We start from the raw sequence: 16,831 nt of genomic DNA on the forward strand, positions 1-16,831 counted from the left end.
TCTGACTTGTGCTAAACAAAAGATCTAAGCATTGCACACAGGATTTAAATGTTGCTCTTTTTTAAAAAAACAAAAAAACAAAAACAAAAAACAGCCAGAATTCTAGCAGACTGGCAAATCTGATTAATACACTGATTTCTGGAGAGGGCTCATCTAGTTCAAGGGACACAATACCTTTTATATTGGAACAATTAATTGAGTTTCACCCAAGAGTTTCTCCAACAAGCTCTTAGAAACAGCACTCCCCCCCCTCAATATCCAGCTATGCTAGGCTCACCAACAGTCCTGGGCACTTAGCTTGTGGGAGAGCTCCCATGTTGGAGCTGTATACGCTTAGGCTAGTTGCAATTCCAATCATCACTGGTAGGAGGTCTTAGCAGCTGCAGAACCTGATGCCACAGGAAACCCAGTAATCAGATGTAGCTGTTGGTATCATCTGACAGATCCTACACCAACTACTGAGCATCCTGTTTACACCGGATATAGAGTGCTTTTCCTAATCTCCTTGAGAAGAAAAAGGATCAGGCTAGATTAAGGGAGGTCAGTTTCCTGTTAGACACAGCATAATGAGAAAGAGGCAACATATTGCAAAAATAAATAAATAATGAGGGAAAGGGTCACATTCTGTAAATATTAATATCAATCTGCCAGAGTGCAACAGAATATACAATTAGAACCCTTCAGCTGAAAAGAAGATTGCACACAATCCCTCTGTCCTCAGCCCTGCTTGGTATGATGGGTTCTTCACAGCTCGGAGAAAAAGCATTAGTGCACCTGCTTGCCCGAGTGCTCCCCACTGCAGATCCTCTTGAGTGACTGAGGTTGTGCCTTCCTTCCTGCTGCAACAAGAAACACAAGACAGATAAACATCTGTGATGATGATCAGACGATATGCCAGCCTGCATGGAGTTTCCTCTGCCAGGGAGAGGAAGAGGCCAGCAGCCTGGTTCTTAAAATATGCACCCGGTCACAGTTCATGGGACCATTTTTACTACTTTCCTTTACAAATCAAGACTAGAGCACTCCACCACAGCAGTATGAACTGATGCTCAAGAATAATGCACACAGTTTGTCTTTAGTCTGCCTTTCAGGCTGTGAGCTAGAGGAGGGAGGAATATAAACATGTTACCAGCAGTACTCCATTCCAAGAAGTCAAAATAGGAAAAAGAGAGAACATAATATATATGTATATGGAGTCATCCTTGGAGTGTGTCCTTTTCTTGCTTAGTGCTTCAGGTTGCTTCCTCAAGTTGTACAGAGAAGAGTAATCATAGGTCAGCCTTGTAGATGCAGGGATAAGGAGCCTATGTTGTAGTTGTAGCCTGAGGGCCCCTTCTTGGCCCTCCCACCTTGGCAGCTTTCTGGTCTCTGTGATGAGGATGCTGCTGCTGGTCCTGCTATTAGTAGCTTTGCCAAGAGTTAGTGAATTCCCCTTTCTTGGTTGGGCGATTTCTGACTGTCTTACTCACCCCAGTAGGGACAGTCCCTACTCCACAGCTACTCACAGAGCATTTGAAACTGAAATTTGTAGAAGAAAGAGAAACCACCTGGGTTTATTTCTCTCTTTTTCTCCCTTTCTCTTACGCCTGTCATTTTCTGGAAATAAGGCATGTTTGGTTCAATTACTGGTTTTGTGTACACTCCTATTTACTCTGAATCTGGTGCATTTCCATTTGAGAAACTGTTTCCCATTTGGGAAACAGTGTACATGTACCTTACACTAGCCACAACGCATATTTATCTTTATCCCATTATTTATTATGAAATACTTCTTTTTGATGCACTCTCCCCCAAAACTAGCTTCAATCTGAATTAAGAAAAAAGAACAATCTAGCTGCAATTTAAGCTGGTAATGTTTGCTTAGCCTCTTTGTGCTTCCTGAGGATCTTCATTGCTCTGTAGATAAAATGCTGCTTAAGGACCTTTTACATCAAAAGGAGTTCATAGAATTGTTTGCAAAAATGACTGCACCACCAGTTCAGATGGCTCAAACCATTGGCTCTCCCTGGACACTGAGGCAGTATGGGAGAATGCATTCATTCATTCATTCATTCATTCATTCAATCATTCATGCAATCCACAGCCTGCTCTTTGCTCAGTCGCAGTCCCAGAACTGGGACCATAAAAATATCAAATGCAATACATATGATAAAAATAAAATTGTATCAATTCTTAGCAACTAGGAAAGCAACACACACACACAAATCAGCTCAGGCACTAATGCTGAGCATATACATGGTCAAAAAGACATTCTTTTAGGCAACTCCAAAAATTCATATAAGTCAACACAAGCCATATCTCAGGATTTCCATATTTATGCTGCCACCTTGTTCAGTTCAACATATAATGCAGCCATTGCAATATTTTCAGATGGGGTGTTGTATGTTCTCCGCTGGCTGTATCACAGAGCAGACTCACTGCTGTATTTTGCACTAATTGCAGCTTCTAGGCCAGCTTTAAAGGCAGCCCCACACAGTGTGTGTTACACAAATCCAAACTTGAGGTTACCAAAATACAGGACACTGTAGTCAGGCTTTCCCTGTTCAGGAACATCTGTAGGTGGCGAACCACCCAAAGCTGGCAGCAGGTGCTCCTTACCACTTGAGGCCACTTGAACTTCTAGTGACAGGGCTGGATCTATGAGCACCCCGCCAAATTCTGCACTTGCAACTTCAAAGCAAATGCCATATAATCCAGTGCAATAGGTAGAACATCTAATTCCCAGATTTGGGAATCTCCCAGCCAGGGCCAACCCACCCATGAAACAAGGTGAGGTGACCGCCTCAGGTGGCAGGGTCCACCAGGACTGCAAATCCTGATGTCAGTCTTTCTCTCTCTCTCCCCCTCCCCCACCCTTGTTCCTGATATAGATCTTCCCTGAGACCTTCTTCCCTGACGGGGAGGGAAGCACCGTTTTGGAGTTCTCCTCAGGTGCCAAAATGCCTTGGGCCAACGCTGCTCTCAGTTACAGGGACTCAGCTTATTGCTCCTCATCCAGCCCTCCACTACATCCAAGCAAGGGTGCTCCACAGCCTCCCTGATTCAGGTAATAGAGAATTGTAGCTCAGTGAAGGCTAAGCTACAGTTCCCAGGATTCTTTGTGGTGTGTATGTGTGAATGTGCATGAAATATGCTTTAAATGAATGGTGTGTACGCAGCCTCAGGAAGTTCCTTCTCCAGAGTCTAATATGAAGGTTATATTCTGCAATTTGATTTTACTCTACCTTGCTAGAGCCACACATCCTTCCTTTAAACAATTTCCTTCTTCACTTAAACTTGCTGGGTTACTGCAAATAATGAAAACCAACCAACCCAAAACCAAAACAAGGACAAAAATTTGAACAGAATGAGGTTCCCCCCAGTCCACATTTTGATATGGTTGTTGGGAAATTCCATGTTTTATTCATCCTTTTTGGTGGGTGTTTTTTTCTGCCTCATTCAGGACAATAACATGTTATCCCCCTCATAGGCTCCATTCCCTGAGTGATGAATGACAATTGCTACCAAGGCCATTTCCCCCAGATAACCAGAAGGAAGGTGTAGGTGGCTTGTGAGATGTGAACTTTCTGACTCACTTCTGACTTACTCAGATGGGAGAGTCCCTAGAAAAAGAATTGGGGCCCATTTTCAGGAGCCCTGTAAGATTAGCTCATTGCCTTGAGCAATTTCCCCCATGCTTTCCAAGTACCCTTCACCCATGTACGGATAGAGTTATGGGAAGGAAAGTGGTAAAAGCCACTGCCTCCCTCAGCCACCAATCTTTATGTGGTTTGGCAGGTGACTTCTCAATTTTCTTGCTTTTAGCAAAGGAAACCCACACAGCTCAAATGCATACCCTCTAAAGTTTCACAAATGGAGTTTTTTTTATATAGACTGCAACACCTTATGCAGGTGTTGCAGGCTGGAAGAAGCCCTTTCCATAGTGCGAAGCAGTGAGTTTTCCCAGAAAGGTCCAGTGGCAGTACTCAGCCAGGTCAGGCACTGGCCAAGGGCCGAGGCAGCTGCTCAGAAGGGCCCCTCATTATCCCAGCATTGTTTGTTACCATCCCCCTGGCCCAGTAGGGAAACTCCAAAGTGGTTTTACCCAGCAATAGTTGAATCACTCCTTCAATTAGAGCTGTGTAGCTGCCCTTTGAACAGCACCAGGTAACTCATTTTAAATGTCCCACAATGCTCTGAAGTGCTACCATGGTGGGTTCTCCAGGGCATTTTGGGAAATTTAACATGGTAGGCTTGTAGTTGCCCATAGTGCAGGCACCAAGACGGGTGTTGGTGCCAATCAACTCTCCCAGGTGCACAAGGATGGGTGCTGATGCCTGCCCGTGACTCATTCGTTTCAAATTTAAAGAATCAGTGTCTGGGGCAACCACCACTCAGGAGTTAGTCATTACTAAAGTCTTCTCTGTCTTATGTTATAGTCATATCAGTTTCCTCTGCCATGTGCTGACTTCTAAATAAGAACGACTTTTCCTTTCTATGAAAATGTAGCAGCCATCAATGGATACAGCTATATTTATTACAGGATTGTTGGAGAAACATGATATAACGGCTAGCATCCTCCCTATGAGGAAAAGCTACAGCATTTGGGGCTTTTGAATTTGGGGTGAGGGAGGCGACTCAGGAGAGGAGAGGAATCACTGAGGTTTATAAAATTATGCGTGGTGTGCGGAAAGGGGTCAGAGAGAGAGAGAGAAGTTCTTTGCCCTCTCTCAAAATACTTGAGCTTATCCAATAAATCTGACTGGCAGAAGATTTAGGACAGATATATTTATTTATGTAGTCCAGGGGTAGGGAACCTTTTTGACATAGTGGGCAAGATTGAAATGCACCTTAAAAGAGGGGGGATTTTTCTTAAGTTGGGGCAGGCAGTACAATACTGTGTCTGAAATGAACCATAAATAGGTCTTTCATCCCCCCCACTGACCTTGCCCTGTGTTTCTCTTTTGCTTGAGAAGCCAAGACCCTAGCCATCCTTGCCCTGCCTGTTATGATTCATAGTACTCCAAAAATACTTTGAGACAAGCAACTCTGTTTTTTTAAATAGTCATTTTAATATAAAAATATATATAAAGAGGATTTGCATAAAACATTTTGGTGAATCATCTCGCATCAGCCCTTTCCTAGGCTGGAGGAAGAGGACTTGTTTTGACCATGAAAAAAGTTAGTAGACATTTCTGGGGGAAATTCCTCCATTCTCATCTCTCTTTGTTAGAAAACTGACTCAGAAAAACCTGTTAATTCCAGACTCACCACATATGTTTTCTATGGAGGAAGCTATGTGCTATACATGCACTTTAAATTTATGGTGTGGATGTGATGAACTTGTTTAGGGTGCTAGAAATGGTAGCTCTGTGAGGAGTAAACTACGGTTCCCAGGATTCATTGCGGGAAGCCATGTGCTTTTAATGAGCTTTAGGTGTACAGTGTGGATAAAGGTCAAAGTAAAGGGGATGACATTCACTGCAATTAGTAATGGCTTTTAAAAACACAAATAGCTTTTGAATGCAGGTGAGGGGGAGAGCTGGACTGGGACCCTGAGGAGATTAGGAAGCTTTAACCCTGCTGAACTTTTGAACTGGATCAACAGTATAATAATCCCATAAGTCAGGGTAGACATGTCGTAAGACTGGAAGGGTAAAAAAAAAATTCTTGAGGTGGTGACAGACGCTTCATAAGAATGCGGATGTCCATGCCACTGCTGTAGTGGGGAACCTGTGGGCCTCCAGATGTTATTGGACTCCAGCTCCCATCAGCCCCAGCCAGCAAAAGTCAATGGTCAGAGATTATGGGAGTTGTGGTCCAGTAGCATATGGGATGCCACAGGTTCTCCACCCCTGCACTAGGGGAAAAGAGTTCCAGTTGTTTTAAAGGTAAGGCCTCCCCCAACCTCAGCCCTAATTATGCTGCAGAGATGTAGAAAAGGTGTGTGTGAAGAAACCAGGAGTGGTTTTTTGTGCAACTGTGAGCTCAGTTATGGTGCTGAAAACGAATACCAGGCCTGAGCATTTGCACCATGTTCCTTGGTTCTAAGAGAAGATTGCCCACTCTTCTCTTTTGCACCTGACTATGGCTTTCAAAGAGGTTTAGTGTGGACTTTGTTACCACTTCGATGTCTTTTGTGAAGCAGATGAACGAGCAACGTACAGTGGTACCTTGGGTTGCATATGCTTCAGGTTATATACGCTTCAGGTTACAGACTCTGCTAACCCAGAAATAGTGCTTCGGGTTAAGAACTCTGCTTCAGGATGAGAACAGAAATCGCGTTGCGGCGGCGCAACAGCAGCAGGAGGCCCCATTAGCTAAAGTGGTGCTTCAGGTTAAGAACAGTTTCAGGTTAAGTACGGACCTCCGGAAGGAATTAAGTTCTTAACCTGAGGTACCACTGTATGATGCCACTTATCCCAGAGAAGCATGACTTATTTGGCAACCCCTATGACAGATGATTTCACTTGACTGATTGGTTGGAATCAGGCTACCTTCACCCAACTCAGTTTAACAAGGTGATGTTCCTCTTCTTTCTTTTATAACGTTATGTCACCTGCTTTGCTTGGTACTACCCTCAGTTTTCAAGGAAGCCATTTTGGTGACTGTTCTTGATTGTTTTTCTTTTATATGTTTCGTGTTGTTGTAATATGATTTGCACGTGATGTTGTCCTTTTAAAGTTTTTATAATTAAAGTTATTGAGAGAGAGGTTCTGTAATCTACTTGCAAGTTGCAGCAGTTAGCCAGATTGTTCAGTGGAGGACACAATGAATTTCATAGGCAAACAGACTCTGACAATGGCAGATCAGGTACCTCTGAGAGAGTCTTCACCCCCAATCATACTTGACCATTAGCCAGGCTGCCACAGCTTGCCCCTCAGACTGGGTCATGTGGAACCTTCAGAACACATTGAGAAATGCTCTTATGATTTTGTTTGTTTGTAAAGGGATAAGATAAAATTGTGGAGGACAGATCTGTCCATGGCTATTGGCTAGCAGAACTACTGTCTGTCGTGATAGTATACTTCTGCATATCAGATGCAAGGAGAAGAAACAAGAATGATGGCTGGTTCATCCTTGCAGACTTACAAGGGCTGGCTGCTGTTGGAGAAAGATGCATTAGATGAGTCTTGGCCTTGTCTATCAGAGCCAATTCTTAACCTAATCCTGGATCTGGTGTCCCGACAGCGAATAAGAGGTTAAACTTTGCTCAACCTTTCCCCCCCTTTGGCTTTTCCCCTCTCCATCCTGTTGCTCTCCACCCAGTGTTGCTCACTCACACATCCCAGCACACTGAAAGTCTGTGTGTGTGACCGTGATTCCCTATCCGGTCGCCTATTGAAAACTTGTTAGAGCTTCGCCCAAACCTGTAGTTGCTGTGTGGCCTGCCTTCACTTCCCTCGTTGAGGATGGCGCTTGGTAAATAGTTCAGGCAACCATCACCTACCTCCTCCTAGATTTCTCCTTGAATCGGAACTGCCTCTGGAGTCTCTTCGACACACACTAGACCATGCAGAGGCTGCCCCTGTGCAGCTGCATCGTCATCCTGTGGTGCCTGTTTGAGCAGAGCATTGGCATCACCAGAAGATATTACATCGGAGCAGTGGAGACAGACTGGGACTATGTGCCTGGCAGCCAGAAGGGGTAAAGATAGTCCATTTGTCATCCGTAGTTGCTTCCCTGTTTCTTTATGTTTATATGCTGTGGTGATGTTGGCTGTGTATGTACCATACCTTCAGAGCACATTCAACACTCACCCACCCCCCATACACACAAAAAAAGAATCCTGGGAACTGACCTTTCCCAGAACTACAATTCTCAATGCCCTTAAACTACAGTTCCCAGGATTCTGTGGGTGCTTTGAATGTCTTTTAAAGGTATGGTGCTTATCTAGCTATTGCAAAGGGATTTTAGACTCTGGGCTTAGTGGCCTTACTGTGCAGTGCAGAGCTTTCCACATTTTGCATGTTGGTGACACACTTTTTAGATGTGCATCATTTCGCGACACAATAGTTCAGTTTTACTAGCAAACCAGAGATTAAACTAACCCCTTTCCATTCCTGGGAGGAGCATGAGGAGCGTTCGCATGACACCATTACACACTGCAGCCGACACACAAGCATGTCGCGACACACAGGTTGGAAAGCTCTGGTGTAGGTGCTCTTTAGATGGCAATGTCTGTCCCCTTCAAAATGTGAGAAGCCATCCCTGTTGCATGGAGGGTGTGTGTGTTTTTGTTCATTCAGCTGCATGGGACCCTGGACCTCTGCCCCAGAGCTCTGCTCTGATGGCAGCAACAGGGTAGATGTGCAGGGTCTCTGTCTGTATCTAAATTTGCCAGCTCAGTTTTCCTATGATTTTGCTAGTAGCATTTTGCTGGCCTGACAAGTGAAGCCTCATTCTGGCAGGCAGTCCCTGGCATCACTCGTTAAAACGGTCAAGCGGAACCTGTGGCCTTCCAGGTGTTGCTGGATTCCAGTTCCCGCCATTTCAGCCTGTCAGGTATTAATTTTTAGCTTTGGGTTGCCACATTTCTGAAGTGGCTTGGCCTGAACCTTTAAGAGCAGCTTAACACACATAATGTTAGCAGGTGGAGTCCTCCCCCCATTATTTTCCCCCATGCAATGAAAGGTTGCATACAATGTCTGTTTGTCAGGATTCTGTTCAAAGTAGAGGAGTGGTGTCAGCAAAATTTTTTTGGCAATCCTGTAGTCTGTGAATTCTGTAAGGTAGTTCAAGCAGTGCCTTTGAGAACTAATGGTATATGCAAGACTGGCTGGGGGGCAGACAGGGCACGGGGGGGGGGCGCGGATTTGAAGAAGAACTAAACTGGATCATCAAAGGATTCAGCTCTGGAACCCATACGTTGGGGAGTGTATATATTGTGTTACAGTGGACGCTTGGGTTGCGAATGTGATCTGTGCGGGAGGCACATTCGTAACCTGCAGTGTTCGCAACCCGCAGCGCCGTGTCTGCGCACGCATGGGTTGCGATTTAGCGCATGCATGAGCGCCGAAACTTGGAAGTAAGCCGTTCCGGTACTTCCGGTTTTGGCGCAGTGCACAACCCGAAAACGCACAACCTGAAGCGTCTGTAACCCGAGGCATGACTGTATTACATTGTGATGAAAATTTCAGCACTGTGAGAATCTTAGTTTTCTTTAAAAAAAAAAAGAAAAAGAAGAAAGTTTCTAGCTCTCACAGGTGTGGAGATAAGCAGGGAAGTGTGAAAGCAACACTGGGCAAAGCTGGGGGAGAAGAAAAGTAGGCTCTCTGGTGCTCACAATTAGCAGTAAAAGAAATGACAGAAAAGAAGCAAACATATACAAATTTGATTATATTTGCATAATTTACGGGATTATCGTCCGATTAAAGAAATGCATCCTATACATGTCTACTCAGAAGAGTTCAGTGGGACTACTCAGTGTGTTCAATGGGACTTTCTTGCAGGTACGGTGAGTGAGTGAGTATAACTTCACTTACCTAGAAATAGGTTCAATTAAATTCAACAGGACTTGCTTCTCAGTAGAAGCAGCTACGTGGGTTTCAGACTGCTTATTTTATACCAAAACAATAGTTTTGAAGAGAGAGAAAAACATACTTGGGCGGTGCTTGTACCATTGCAGTAGGCATGGTCAGAATAAAGCATTTCCTCCTCCGAAATGAAAATGAAGGGACAATGCCTCTTCTAAGGTGACACCCAATATCTGAAATTTAGTTAATTTATATCCCACCTTTCCTCCATGGAGCACAAAGTGGCATATAAGGTTCTCCTGCCTCCCCATTATTTTCCTCACAACAACCCTGTGAGGTAGGTTCAGCTGAGGCAAAGTAACTGGCTCAAAGTCACCCAGTGAGCTTCATGGCTAAATGGGGTTTTGAATCCTGGTCTCCCAGATCCTAGACCAACACTCTAATTATTACACCACACTGGCTTTTTAAACTTTATAAACATACTCATTTCTTACATTCAGTAAGTCTGCAGCTTGTGCGCATTTAACTTGTGTGCATTAAGCTTAACAATTAAAAAAAGGAATGGGGTCGGAAAGGGCCAGGATTCTGGAAAAAAATACCTTGGCAATCCCACCCACTGTTGAACCCTATGGGCTTTGTCTGTGGTGGAATCTACACACATATTAAAAATGCTGTGAAAATGCCTTCTTTTAAAAAGTTTTGAAAAATACATTGAATTTTGCATAGTTCACTGTCGTCCTCTAGTGTCACATTTTTATATTGCACTTTACAACATATTTTAAAAACGTTGTATTTGCAGCTGTATAGCTGAATCCTATGTGTGATTTTGTCTTTAGGTGTGATCCTAAGAACATAACCCAGCTTAAGTTGTAACCCAGCCTACTATATTCATGTTTAAAAACCACACTGACATTAAAATGAACAGTATGGTTAATTGTGGGTGCCTGATTCATACAGGTCTCATAATGTTGCTGTTTTTGGCACAGAACATAGACATATATTTATTTTGTGCTGCTGGAAAGGCTTTCAGAGGCTTATACAGATCAGTAAGAAATTCCATGCCCTCAGGCTTACTGTCCTGGCTCTTATCCCAAATGCTATCACAGAGACTCTTAAGTGTGAATAAGAAAGAAAGCTTGCAACATTACAGATCAGCCTATAGGCAGAGATTGCCTAAGGCATGACTAGAGAGTTCAGAAACAGCATCAGGTGTCAGAGATGGGAAGTGAGCAAGGCCGGCCCACCCATTAAGGAAGGTGAGGTGACCGCCTCAGGTGGCAGAATCCACAGGGGCAGCAGATCCTGATGTCGCCCTTTCTTCCCTGGTGGGGAGGTGGTGCCATTTTGTGTCACTCGTCAGGTGCTTAAATGTATCAAGAGCTTCTAAGATATCTCGACAAACAATCACAACACTCCCGGCATTAAAAAGGCGAGACGTGGCTTGTTTACTCGTGGGACTCTTTCTTACTGCAAGTCTGATGCATCTGGAGGCTCACGTTTCTCTGAGAGGTGTGGGCCTGTTCCCAGTAGCTGAGGTGGTATTGGCTTCTCAGCAATGAGATGGAGTTCAGAGAGCCAGTGTGACTGCCTCTCTGTCCCCAACCTCTAAAGGCAAAATAACAGGGTCTCTGTCATCCCTCTTGGGCTACTCCTTCCATATCCTACTCTTCTTCCTTACCTTGCAGCAGCTACTGCCTCAGTTCTGAAACAGGCAGGGCCACCGGACTCATGACACTTACAATATTCATTTAAAGCACATGACTTCCCCCAAAGAATCCTGGGAACTTTAGTGCTATCCTGGGGGACTAAAGGTGCTGGAAATTGTCACTTAGTGATGCATAAGCTACAGTTCCCAGGATTCTTTGGGAGCAGTCATGTGCTTTAAATGCACTTCAAATATATGGCGTGTATGGTTCCCTTTTATCACATACACAGCCCAAGAAGACAACAACAAGAATCCACCAACAGCATATGAATCAATATTGCTAACCTGATTAATAAGCACCCACCCACCCTACTCACACATGCAAATTAAGTTCACCACAGCCATCACAAACAAACAACCACACCCTAGGCCAACCCCAACCTCTCTCACCACCAAAGAAACACAAGTGAATAGTGAAGAGAACCCGCGCAAGTGACACTGACACAAAACCCCACACATACACTAAGTAGAATAGAAGCATTGCCACCTGACCCCACCCCACTCACCATTCCCCCCTCCATCTCTTTCCCCCTTTTACAGTGGTACCTCGGGTTACAGACGCTTCAGGTTACAGACTCCGCTAACCCAGAAATAGTACCTCGGGTTAAGAACTTTGCTTCAGGATGAGAACAGAAATCGTGCAGCGGCGGCAGCAGGAGGCCCCATTAGCTAAAGTTAAGAACAGGTTAAGAACAGTTTCAGGTTAAGAACAGACCTCCAGAACGAATTAAGTTCTTAACCCGAGGTACCACTGTATTCTGAATGTAACACTAATGTCTCAACAAATGAAACTGATCTGTAGAAAATGAAACTTGGGGGAAAAAAGACATTGCACATACAGTTGTAAACCAAGAAATTTTTAATAAAAAATATGTTTATTAAAAATACATGACACAGAAGGAAAAGGGATTGGGAGGGGGGCAAGGAAAAGCAAAGTCAAGGTGCTTCCAGATAGTCACAGTTTTGTGTGAGCAGTTCAAGTGCATGGCAGAACTTTAGATTTGTGCATTTTAAGTGAAGTGAGGCACTTTGTAACCCTTGCACGACAAACCCTTTGTTTTCTGGGGGGGGGGGGACAGTCACCCTGGAAGTCCATTTCAGTGTGGGACGAACAAATGACTAACAGAAAGATGTGTGAACGACACCCTGCAAGCAAAGCAGGATGAATGCTCACCATTGTATAACTGACCCTTAAACAAAGCAGAATACAGTACACACTCAGTAAAAGTGGAGCATAATTTAACCTCTGTGTAAGCTTTGTGCAAATCAGGATGAATGCTTAATACACAAGTTCTTTAAAGCTACAATTCATATACAGTGGTACCTCGGGTTAAGTACTTAATTCGTTCCGGAGCTCTGTTCTTAACCTGAAGCTGTTCTTAACCTGAAGCACCACTTTAACTAATGGGGCCTCCTGCTGCCACTGTGCTGCCGGAGCACGATTTCTGTTCTTATCCTGAAGCAAAGTTCTTAACCTGAAGCACTATTTCTGGGTTAGCGGAGTCTGTAACCTGAAGCGTATGTAACCTGAAGCATATGTAACCCGAGGTGCCACTGTAAAGGCCAGATGGAATTGTGACAGACAGATCAGATAGACTGGTGGAATAGCTGCTGCTAGGGATTTTGGTAATTTAGGGACTGTAAAAGGCACCTGGTCTCTCAGCAGGTACAAAAACGGCCCAGTTTTGTTTTTCTCTCTCTGCACTGCAGCCAGATGGTATAGAGTCTACGCAAGGTATGAGGGAAGAATTGGATTCTGTTCACATTTAAAGACAAGCCTACCTAAGCAATATGAGAACCAAAGCACAGCCATCTTTCAAAATTTCCCAAATTTTCAAAACTTTTCCAAATTTTGCAGTGCAGTTCTTCAGCCAAGCAATGTGTGGAAAAATGCATATATTGTGGGTAAGGTCTGCATAACAAAAATTATTAGGAAAAATGACATACAAAACCGTATTGCATGCTTTGTGAAAAATGAGCATACTAGGCAAAATTGCAAACAAATGTGTGCATTAGAAGAAATGTACACTAAGATGCTGGTGAATTTTTTGAGGGGAGGGCTTTTAATTTGTTTCAAATTGACGTGGAAATGTGGAGAACTGAAGACTGGAAAAATGAGAAATGGATATGGACGGCTTTGCTCACACTTGTTTTATCCCTTCCCTACCACATTGACTCACACTGCTCAAAGGCCTCCTCATGTTCAGCCAGGGGTGCCAACTTGAATAAAATATGGGGGAGTAAGCCCTACCCCACATCAATCACATGTTGTGGCACACAGACATGATGTGGCACACATTTGAATGGCAATGCTCATCAACTTTGGAGGGACCCAGCCCCCTCAAATACTTTATTTGGGGGGGGGATGAAGCCTGAAGACCCCTTGGCCCCTAGGAGTTGGCTCCTATGTGCATGGTACAGTTGCTCCTTGTCTTTGTGAGAAGAGGGAGGGGAATGAACTGCTTTGCCGTTGAGCTTGAAAGTTCCAGCTCCTACTTCCTAGGCAAGGAGGGCCAGGCTGTGATGGGAAACTTCAATACAATGGCAGGGCCTGTTTATTTTGGCATCTCAAGAGAAACTTTACAGACCAAATGTGCCTAATGACTCTGAGTGTTCCAGGCAAAGAATTTGTCATGTTATCTCTGTGCCGTAGCTAAGAGTCCCCACCCAAAAAGCTAGGGCTGACCCCGGGAAGTAGGAAAACTCTCGATGAAACAGCTTTGGGATTTTTTCCTCCCTTGATCCAAGCATCTTTTTGGTGTTTGATTATGAGAGCTCTCATCTCCTTCCCTTCTGCTTTGTCTTTTGTGTTTGGGATGCTGATGGCATCACAGCTGAACCAAGATCATTTGTAGATTTTCAAGTAAGGCAGTTTTCCCTGAAGGGCTGGGCTCTCAGTTTGGTTAGAGCTCTGATTTGGTGGGAGCAGCACTGTTTGTACCATGCAAAATTAGACTTGATATCCACAGTTCCACTTGCTTGTTTTCCCAGTTGCTCCTAAATTCCGGATTTCCTTGGCCAGTCTGAGTCACCCCAAAGGAATATGATCAGCGACCTTTCTGGCCTGCCAAGTCCATTCTCCGCAGGTCAACACTTCTTGTCCTCTAATGGATGCTCAGTGTGAGCCTCCAAACATTGCAGATAACACTGGTGATAAGACAGTAATAACAGGGTTTCATTATCTCTTTCCCTTATAGTGTGACTCTTTTTTTCCTTACATAAACATGTTGGCTCTGTGGGAAAGCATGTGCCAATGATGATCCTTTTCCATCAACAGAGAAAGTTAAAAAATTTAAAAAAGTAATTGGACAAAGATACTTGCATAGCAGCAACCAGTAAGGAAGGAGGGACAATCTGATTAAGTTTGCATCTAAAGGTGAATATGCCTAATTCACACTTTCTAAAGCAATATGCATTTTTAAAAATAAAATGATGTACTGTTGGTACAGTGGTGCCTTGGTTCTCAAACTTAATCTGTTCTGGAGGTCCGTTCCAAAAACAAAGCGTTCCAAAACCAAGGCGTGCTTTCCCATAGAAAGCAATGCAAAACAGATTTATCTGTTCCAGATTTTTAAAAACAACCCTTAAAGCAGCAATTTAACATGAATTTTACTATCTAACAAGACCATTGATCCATAAAATGAAAGCAATAAACAATGTACTGTACTATAAAATAAATAAGACAGCATTGTAGATGATAAAATTTAAAATTATTATTTTTTCTTATCTGCACTTATGATAGTCATTGTTTGGATGGGGGGCTTTTATCCATTTCCACAGCCACACAATCAATCAATCAATCAATCAATCCAATCAGTAGCTGAACTGGGTTTCACACAGTCACAAAAACAAATTAACTAAAAAAGCCTCAAAAACACAAAATAAAAAGCAAAAACAAAAGCACCAAACTTAATCCGTTCCAGAAGTCCGTTTGACTTCCAAAATGTTTGAAAACCAAGGCACAACTTCTGATTGGTGGAGGCGCCCTGGAAACAATAGCCAACAGCTGCATTAGACGTTAAACTTCCAAAAAACATTCAAAAACCGGAACACTTTTCGGCGTTTGGGAACCAAGGTGTTTGCGAACCAAGGTACCACTGTATTTAACTCCTGAGAAGCTATCTAGAATGCACAAAAATATCCAAAATACTTGTTGGAAATGTAAAGAACACGAAGGGACATTTTACCATGCTTAGTAGACATAAAAAAAGAAGAAAGATGGGTACAAATATATTTTGATATGGAGAATTTTGAAGAAGAACTTTAAACTGAAACCAGAATTCTTCCTGCTGGGACTTATGGATATACAGTTAGAAAATGACTATGAAATTTTGTTCCAATATATGATTACAGCAGCAATACTTTTATAAGCATAAATATAGAAAAACTCACTGTTACCAACAATGGAGGAATGGTTATTATAATTATTAGACTTAGTGAAATTGATGTGCTGAATCAGAGAACAGTCATTGTTAACATTTACAAAAGATTTAAAACCTCTCTTAGACATTTTGTGTGAAAAAGAAATAATGACATTTGGCTTTGAAAGCTAAAGATAATGTTGATTTATAGAGAGTAGTTGTGCTGTGTGCTATATTGGAGTAGATGACTTGAATAATGTTTTTCAATAGCTGACAAATGAAGATTAAGAAGTTCTTTAGTTTCTTATTTCTCTCTCTTTTAATTCTATATTTATCTCTTTCTGTCTCTCTCTTCTCCCTTATTTTTCTCTGGATTTAATTTTAGTTGGGATAAAAAAATGATATTTGTATCTCTTTATAAAATCTAATAACATTTATTTAAACAAAAACAAAACAATATGCAATCCAAACACATTTTGAAATGTAATTTCGTAACATAGTAATGTGCACATTACCCTCGTATGTGTGTTGTGTGTATGCGTAAAGTGTGCATATATATTAGTAGGAAATGACAGGCAAAAATGTACTAGGGAATTTTATTTTAACAGAAAAGTATATGTTAGGCAAAATTGCATGCAATATTGTGTGCTTTAGGATAAATTCACACTAAAATGAAATATATGTTAATGAAGCTTTTTTAAAAAAGCAAACTGATGTGGAAATGTGGAGCACTGAATTTAAGATTGAAAAAATAAGATCAGGTTTCAAATGCCCACTAAGCCATGTGCGGTGAACCCCTTCTTAACTACTAGTTATTTTTTGCTTTTTTTGAGAAGAAAACTCTGGTACCTGGAGACTTAGGGGAGTTAAATAGGAAAATATTAATTTATTTTACAGAACAAAGTTGGTAAAACAAAAGATGTGTTAGGAGATAGAATACTTTCAGAAAACAATAAACTATAAAAATTGTGAATTCACTTGATGTTACAGGTGCCTAAACAAGGTGGTAAATGCACAGCTTATTTTCAGTTACTTCACTTCACTTCATTAAACTTAATTGCATAGTTGTTACCACTTAATAATTTGGTTCTTAAACAAGGTGGTACTTTCTGTCAGTTTCCCAGCCTGCTATAAATGAGGCTCATGAGGCTCCCCTAGTAGTATTACAGAGCCAGGGGGTCACCACATTCCTCCAACTGGTTTGGGATGATTTTCTTTCCAGAAGATCACTTCCCTTCTGGCTGAAATGAGACCCAAGTAGGGTTTTCTCTTGTCTGTATACTTTTACAAAGACACTAATCACTGTCTTT

General features: G+C 42.5%; 1 protein-coding gene across 5 annotated transcripts in view; it reads left to right on the top strand.

Moving 5' to 3' along the window:
* F8 (coagulation factor VIII) overlaps nucleotides 1-16,831 on the top strand; it is a 76,710-nt gene that overhangs the window by 1,393 nt on the left and 58,486 nt on the right. For 3 of the 5 annotated variants that reach the window (XR_014543675.1, XM_083595787.1, XM_083595786.1), the window contains exon 2: nucleotides 2,871-3,046. Coding sequence is in view for 1 of the 5 variants with exons in the window: in XM_083595791.1 (XP_083451917.1) it covers nucleotides 7,493-7,626 (134 nt within the window). In the remaining 4 variants the exon portion in view is untranslated. Of the gene's footprint in view, nucleotides 1-2,870; nucleotides 3,047-7,247; nucleotides 7,627-16,831 lie in introns of those variants that run through there. The other 2 variants (XR_014543676.1, XM_083595791.1) reach the window with 1 other exon arrangement.

The sequence above is a fragment of the Podarcis filfolensis genome (genome assembly GCF_964270895.1).
Source record: "Podarcis filfolensis genome assembly, chromosome: Z".
NCBI lineage: Eukaryota > Metazoa > Chordata > Lepidosauria > Squamata > Lacertidae > Podarcis > Podarcis filfolensis.